The 7860-nt window shown below is 44.2% G+C and overlaps 1 protein-coding gene across 6 annotated transcripts in view; it reads left to right on the forward strand.

Annotated features, from left to right (window-relative positions):
• The window catches only part of LINGO1 (leucine rich repeat and Ig domain containing 1), a 621415-nt gene extending 618137 nt beyond the window's left edge, over nt 1-3278 (forward strand). For all 6 annotated transcript variants that reach the window (XM_077471861.1, XM_077471864.1, XM_077471866.1 and 3 more), the window contains one exon: nt 907-3278. In XM_077471861.1, the coding sequence (XP_077327987.1) occupies nt 907-2745 (1839 nt within the window). In that variant the 3' untranslated portion in view covers nt 2746-3278. The remainder of the gene's footprint in view (nt 1-906) is intronic.
• Nucleotides 3279-7860: the final 4582 nt, after the last annotated feature.

Raw genomic sequence — 7860 nt, forward strand, 5'->3', positions numbered from 1 at the left:
AGCGCCATTTGCCCTTTACTAGAGTTTTAATATTTCTAGACTCCACCCTGGTGGTGTTCCCAATTAGGGAGGCTGCAGTTCTTTTTTCCTAAGCGTGGATATCTTGTTTTTATACTTTCCCACCTTAAGTTTTGCTATGTTAATGTGGACATGTAGTACATACAAAGTAGATGTTATTCCAATTTAGCTGCAAAACTGGAAATATACTTTTAAGTGCTAGGTGCACCAAAAATGGGTTTACAGCCCTTGTGGCTATTGAGGAATATATTGAAATGAATGTTTTTGAGTATGACAGTCAGCTTTAAACTTTAAAATGTACCTTTAGTGCAGTTATTGCTTAGTGAACAAGGTGGTAGTAATGGTGGAATAACTATATGGCAGTTGCCATAATTGGGATGCTAGCAGCCCTCTTAGATTTAGAAACTCAGAACTTTTTTTAGTTTTGTTTAATGATGACCTTTTAACTTACTGACTGAGCCTTTAGTTGTATCTGCAGCACCTAGACATAATGAAGTTAGCAGCTTTAATAAACAAATTAATAAATTAATGAATACCTTTATTAATTAAGACAACATTAACCCACTTTACATTAAGCATGTTTCCTACTTATTAGAATAGCTATAGAGCAGGTTCAATCTAATAAAATGACATTTAACCTTTCATTGCCTTCAGAATTTACCACAATTTAATTGGGTACTCAGATACTGGGCAGTTGGTAAATTGTTGTTCAACTATTCCATATGATGAGGATCTGGTAGATGAAAATCAGCCAGACAAAATGCTGACATCTAATGTAATTTATCTTCATATTATAGGAAAACACAAAAAAAAAAAATCAATAGAGTTAGTTTAATGCAATAAAGTAGAGCAATTATTTACATTATTTTATTTTTTATCTCTTCTCAGGTGAGTCCACGATCCAGTATGATTCTCCCGCTGCCACCTTGCCTGTGTCCCATCCTGTTGCTTGTACTGGGATCCTTCCTGTCTGGCTCGGCCTCAGGTTGTCCCCAACGTTGCGAATGCTCTCCTCAGGATCGTTCTGTTTTGTGCCACCGCAAGCGTCACCTCAACGTCCCAGAAGGCATCCCCACTGACACGCGACTATTGGACCTCAGCAAAAATAGGATCAAGGCCCTTAACCAGGACGAGTTCTCTTCCTTTCCTTACTTGGAGGAGCTGGAGCTCAGTGAGAATATAGTGTCTTTGATTGAACCTGGCGCCTTCAATGCCCTTTTCAACCTACGATCTTTGGGGCTGCGAAGTAATCGCCTCAAGCTCATTCCTTTAGGTGTATTCACAGGACTCAGTAACCTAACACAACTTGACATCAGTGAAAACAAAATTGTCATATTGCTGGATGACATGTTCCAGGACCTTTATAACCTCAAATCTCTGGAAGTTGGAGATAATGATTTGGTGTATATTTCTCATCGTGCCTTCCGTGGACTCAACAGCCTGGAAGAGCTGACACTGGAAAAGTGTAACCTCACCGTGGTGCCCACAGAGGCTTTGTCACATCTGCATGGTCTCATCTCTCTACGGCTCCGGTACCTTAACATTAATATAATTCGTGATTACTCCTTCAAAAGGCTGTTCCGGCTGAAAAGTTTAGAAGTGGCCCACTGGCCATATTTGGACACAATGACATCAAATAGCCTCTATGGATTAAATTTAACATCTCTTTCTATTACACACAGCAATCTGAGCGTTATACCATATGTGGCAATCAGGCACCTTGTTTATCTTCGCTTTCTTAACCTTTCATACAATCCAATCACATCAGTGGAGGGATCTATGTTGCATGAGTTGCTTAGACTTCAGGAGTTCCACCTGGTAGGTGGTCAGCTTTCTGTTGTGGAACCCTATGCATTCCGTGGTCTAAACCATTTACGTGTACTAAATGTTTCCTCCAATCTCCTAAGCACACTGGAAGAATCTTCTTTTCACTCTGTAGGCAATCTGGAAACGTTAATTTTGGATCATAACCCACTGGCTTGTGACTGCCGTTTAATGTGGATCTTCCGGCGACGCTGGCGTCTCAACTTCAATAGACAGCAGCCATCCTGTTCCAGTCCAGAATATGTGCAGGGAAAAGAGTTCAAAGATTTCCCTGATGTGCTGCAGCCAACTTATTTTTCATGCCGAAAAGCACGCATTCAGGATCGAAGTCCTCAAGTTGTCCATGTAGACGAAGGGCATACAGTACACTTTTTTTGCCGGGCTGATGGAGATCCACCACCTACTATACTGTGGCAATCCCCACGGAAGACTTTCATCACCAGCAAAAGTAATGGTAGGCTGGCTGTGTTTCCAGATGGAACTTTGGAAGTACGTTATGCCCAGATTCAAGATAATGGAACTTATCATTGTGTGGCAAGCAATGCAGCTGGTAATGATACTTCACTGGCCCATCTTCATGTGCGCAGTTACTCACCTGACTGGCCTCACCAACCCAACAAGACCTTTGCCTTCATCTCAAACCAGCCGAATGAAAGCGATGTCAACAGCACTCGTGCAACTGTCCCTTTCCCATTTGATATTAAAACTCTTATAATTGCCACCACTATGGGATTCATATCCTTTTTGGGGGTGGTCCTGTTTTGCTTGGTTTTACTATTTCTTTGGAGCAGAGGAAAAGGAAACACTAAACATAACATTGAGATAGAATATGTTCCGCGAAAGTCTGATGCTGGACTCTCTACTGCAGATGCTCCTCGCAAGTTTAACATGAAGATGATATGATATTGGTTGATCAGTGGGGGAAAAGAAATAATGGAGTAATAGGAGCAGGTAGTGGATTGCACGGAGCCTGTTCTTATTCCACCTTTTTCTGTTAAGCCCTTACTGGACCAGCTGTATAACTCTGGAGGGAAAGCTCTGGAGGGAAAGCAATGGTAACAGGAATTCCGTAGTCTGTACTTTTTGATCCATGGACTTTGTATGTTTGGGGAATGACCTTTGCACTTTTAACCTTGTGAGTTTAACCCTCAAAACTCCCCCAGTTTGCAGAAAGCCCACCTGTTTCATACCAACTATTCAGTTGTTGATATGGGGGGAGGGGCAGAAGGATAGGATTGGGCGAATACAATAATAGAAAAGGAAAATACAAATCTCCAGTCAAAAACAGGAAAAGCTGAAGGAATGCGAGGCCAACTGACTCTGAAACTGAACTTTGACCTCTGTATCTTCTCCTGATTTCAATACCTGTGATTTTTATGAAAAAAATAAATATGAATATTATTGAAAAAAATTAAAGAAAAACTGTAAAACTCCAACAGCAGTGATTTTTTTGCCTAACAATTAAATGTCTTTTTTTCATAAAGAAGGTTTGTGTGTAAATTGTAGGTGCTGAAAAGTCAGTATTGCAACACACAAATTAGGCATTGAAGGGATACATGAAATCAGTAAGTATAGCTATAAGTGTAATAAGTGCGATTGATTTGAATGGTCCCAGTTAATACAGTAGAGTAAAAAAAAAATGCAATTGTAACAACCTTGAGCGTAAGAGCCGGTTCACACAGCGGGCGATTCGAGGCGACACGACTCGCCTCGCCTCGCTCTCGCAAGTCGCCCCCGTTCTGTACAATGGAACCGTTCTGAGAGGAGCGACTCGAGTCGCTCCGACTCAGAAAAAAGGTTCCTGTACTACTTTTGGGCGACCTCGGGGCGACTTGCATTGACTTCTATACAGAAGTCATTTGCAAGTCGCCGCTGAGGCCGCGGCAGGTCGCGGCGAGGCAAGTCGGAGTCGCCTCGCCTCGCCTGCAGTGTGAACCGGCCCTAATGTAAAAATGTTTTGATTTGGAACCTGACCTTTCAGAAATACCAATTACCAGACACTTAAAGCTGAATTCCAGTCAGACAGCAAAATACACAGTGTGGCTGTATAGTAGAGTGCAAGAGGCTGGTGCCAAATCACTAGTTGTATTAACATGCTTTAAATGTTTTATTATTGAATACTAGGCTCCATTGATTTTAGTCTTTTATATTTCCCTGGAGTTGAGCTTTAGCAAAAAATATCAGGAGTCTGGTAATGTGGACAAAAAGTCAGCATTAAATTGGAGGAAAGAGTTATGCCGCGTACACACGATCGGAATTCCGGCCAGAAAAAGACCGATGAGAGCTTTTCATCGGAAAATGTGACTGTGTGTATGCTCCATCGGAATTTAGCTGTCCGAATTCCCGCCAGCCAAAAATTTATACCATTTTCTCAATTTTCCCGACGGAAAAACTTTCTATCGGAAATTCCGATCGTGTGTATGCAATTCCGACACGCCAAAAATCATGCATGCTCAGATTCAACTACGAGACGGAGGCTATTGGCTACTGGCTATTGAACTTCCTTTTTCTAGTCCCGTCGTACGTGTTGTACGTCACCGCATAATAAATGATTGGAATTTGGTGTGACCGGTAGGCAAGACAGCTTGAGCTGAATTCCGTCGGAATTCCGTCAGGAAAACTATCAGAGCTTTTTCCGACGAGAATTCCGATCGTGTGTACGTGGCATAAGTGTAGAAAGACATACAGGCTTACGGTGTGGACACAGAAGAAGAAGATATGTTAAAGCTGAACTGTAGGCACATACACTATATTGCCAAAAGTATTGGAACACCTGCCTTTACATGCACATGAACTTTAATGGCATCCTAGTCTTAAGCTGACCATATATTGTACAATTTTCTTGTTTAATTTCCTTTAGATTTACCTTAAAGTATGTAGTGGAAGGGTCTGCCTGATTGCATACAAAATTTCAAGTGTTTAGACGTGACCTCATATTATATGGTTTTGGTAAATCTAAAGGAAAGTTGTGGAAAAAAATTGTATACTGTATGACCAGCCTTAGTTCGTATGGTTCAGTATTAAGTTGGTTCAGACTTTCAGCCCAAAAGTGTTCTATCGGGTTGAGGTCAGGACTCTGTGCAATCCTGTCAACTTCCTCCACCCCAAACTCGCTTATTTGTGTCTTTATGGATTTTGCTTCATGCACTGGTGCGCAGTCATGTTGGAACAGGAAGGGGCCATCCCCAAACTGTTCCCGCAAAGTTGGGAGCACTAAATTGTCCAAAATATCTTGGTATGGTGACATCTTAAGAATTCCCTTTACTAAACTAAGGGGCCAAGCCCAACCCCCGAAAAAACAACCCCACACAATAACCCCCCTCCACCAAATGATTTGGACCAGTGCACAAAGCAATGTCCATAAAAACATGGATGAGCGAGTTTGGGGTGGAGGAACTTGACTGACCAGCACAGAGTCCTGACCTTAGCCCGATAGAACACCTTTGGGATAAGACTGTGAGCCAGACCTTCTCGTCCACATCAGTGTCTGACCTCACAAATGCACTTCTGGAAGAATGTTCAAATATTCTCATAGACACATTCTTAAACCTTGTGGACAGCCTGCCCAGAAGAGTTAAAGGCTGTTTTGTATTGTTCAGTTCAAATAGGGCTACATTACTTTAAAGTAAGCTTTAAGGTTTCACAAGCTTAAATAATTAGTTATATTACATTATTTACTTTAAAAAAAGAAACTTTTTAAAGAGGAGCTGCACCTTTAAAATATTAAAAGTCAGCAGCTACAAATACTGCAGCTGCTGACTTTTAATAAAGTCCCAGGGTCCAGCGATGTCGGCAGCAGATGATGAGCAATAGCTCGTCTCTCGGCTGCCCACGCCGCCATCCTCTGTCAGGGAATCGGGAAGTGAAGCATTGCGGCTTCACTGCCCGGTTCCCTACTGCGCATGTGCGAGTCGCGCTGCACGCCTCCACTGGTCCCCGCTGTGTCCTGGGAACTGTGTTTCCCAGAACACAACGGGGGGGGGGCATCTGCGGCTAGCTTGACCCGAAAGTGGGTGCAGATACCTGGAATATCCAGGTATCTGCACCCCCGTCCCCCCTGCAAGGTGCCAATTGTGGCACCGGAGGGGGGGGGGGGTTTCCAATGACCGGACCTTCCACTTTAGGGTGGAGGTCCGCTTTAATTAATGTGAGCCCAATATTTAGATGCACTTAACATTATGAATTACAAGGAGCAATGGGGGTTATTTACGAAAGGCAAATCCACTTTGCACTGCAAGTGCACTTGGAAGTGCAGTTACTCTAAATCTAAGGGGTAGATCTGAAATGAGGGGAAGCTCTGCTGATTTTATCATCCAATCATGTGCAAGCTAAAATGCTGTTTTTTATTTTCCTTGTATATCCCCTCATATCTACAGCGACTTTACTTCCAAGTACACTGCAAGTGCAAAGTGGATTTTCCTTTAGTAAATAACCCGCAATGTACACAAATGGGGGCCCGCATGTCCTAAGGTCTGGACATCTGCAGGTCAGAATATAAATTAGATTTGCATGGTGAAAGCTATTCTTCTGAGATTGTTTTCTCAAAAAGTAAAGAGCAAACGCACATAAGATAAATACAACACAATTGTATTATAAGCACATTGGTAAGAGAAAGTCCTGATTATACAAGCAAGTCAACATCCACTGTCAAGAACTATGTTGCTCTCCGCAGTGTGAGAGAGAGAAAGCGATAGTGAGGGAAGGAGAGAAAATGACGGTAAGAAAGAGGAATGGAGGGACAGCAGGCCCAGATTATACACCACAATAGAAATATGTGTATTTCAGAAAGTTTAACAATCAGCAGTTAAAGATGCGCTAAACACCTGGTGTTAGCGCTTCAATCATCACGGCACCATGGTTGATAGGATGTCAGGATCATTGAAGCGCAATATTTATATTATTGCACTGTAATATAAAATGAAATAGTTCAACTCACCATAATGCACAATCAGTGGTAGATCTGAGTGTGTCACTTGCCACCGTCACCTGCCACCAGATGCCCCCAGCAGGGTCCCTCCTTACACCAGGCATTCCCAGTAGAGTCCATCCTTACATCAGGCATTCCCAGTAGAGTCCCTCATTACATCAGGTGCCACCTGTAGAGTCCCTCCTTACATCAGGTGCTCCCAGTAGAGTCCCTCCTTACATCAGGTGCCCCCTGTAGAGTCCCTCCTCCTTACATCAGGTGCCCCCCAGTGGAGTCCCTCCTTACACCAGGTGCCCCCAGTAGAGTCCCTCCTTACATTAGGTGCCCCCAGTAGAGTCCCTCCTTATATCAGGTGCCCCCAGTAGAGTCCCTCCTTATATCAGGTGCCCCCAGCAGAGTCCCTCCTTAAATCAGGTGCCCCCAGCAGAGTCCCTCTTTACATCAGGTGCCCTCAGCAGAATCCCTCCTTACATCAGGTACCCCCAGTGTAGTCCCTCCTTACATCAGGTGCCCCTGTGGGGTCCCTCCTTACATCAGGTGCCCCAGTAAAATCACTACTTACATCAGGTGCCCCCAGCGGTGTCCCTTCTTACATCAGGTGTCCCCAGCAGAGCCCCTCCTTACATAAGGTGCCCCCAACAGAGCCCCTCCTTACATCAGTTGCCCCCAGTAGAGTCCCTCTTTACATCAGGTGCCTCCAGCGGAGTCCCTCCTTCCATCAGGTGCCCCCAGTAGAGTCCCTCTTTAAATCAGGTGCCTCCAGCGGAGTCCCTCCTTACATCAGGTGCCCCCAGTGGAGTCCCTTCTTACATCAGGTGCCCCCAGCGGAGTCCCTCCTTACATGAGGTTCCCCCAGTGGAGTCTCTCTTTACATCAGGTGCCCCCAGCAGAGTCCCTGCTTACATCAGGTGCCCCCAGTGGAGTCTCTCCTTACATCAGGTGCTCCCAGCAGAGTCCCTCCTTACATTAGGTGCCCCCAGTGGAGTCCCTCCTTACATCAGGTGCCCCCCCAGCATTATCTCTCCTTACATCAGGTGCCCCCAGCAGAGTATCTTTGCTCTGCCTCTTGTCGAATAATGCATGATTTAATC

Source organism: Lithobates pipiens, unplaced genomic scaffold, assembly GCF_037356315.1.
Source record: "Lithobates pipiens isolate NorthernLeopardFrog02 unplaced genomic scaffold, aLitPip1_a1.2 Scaffold_8, whole genome shotgun sequence".
NCBI lineage: Eukaryota > Metazoa > Chordata > Amphibia > Anura > Ranidae > Lithobates > Lithobates pipiens.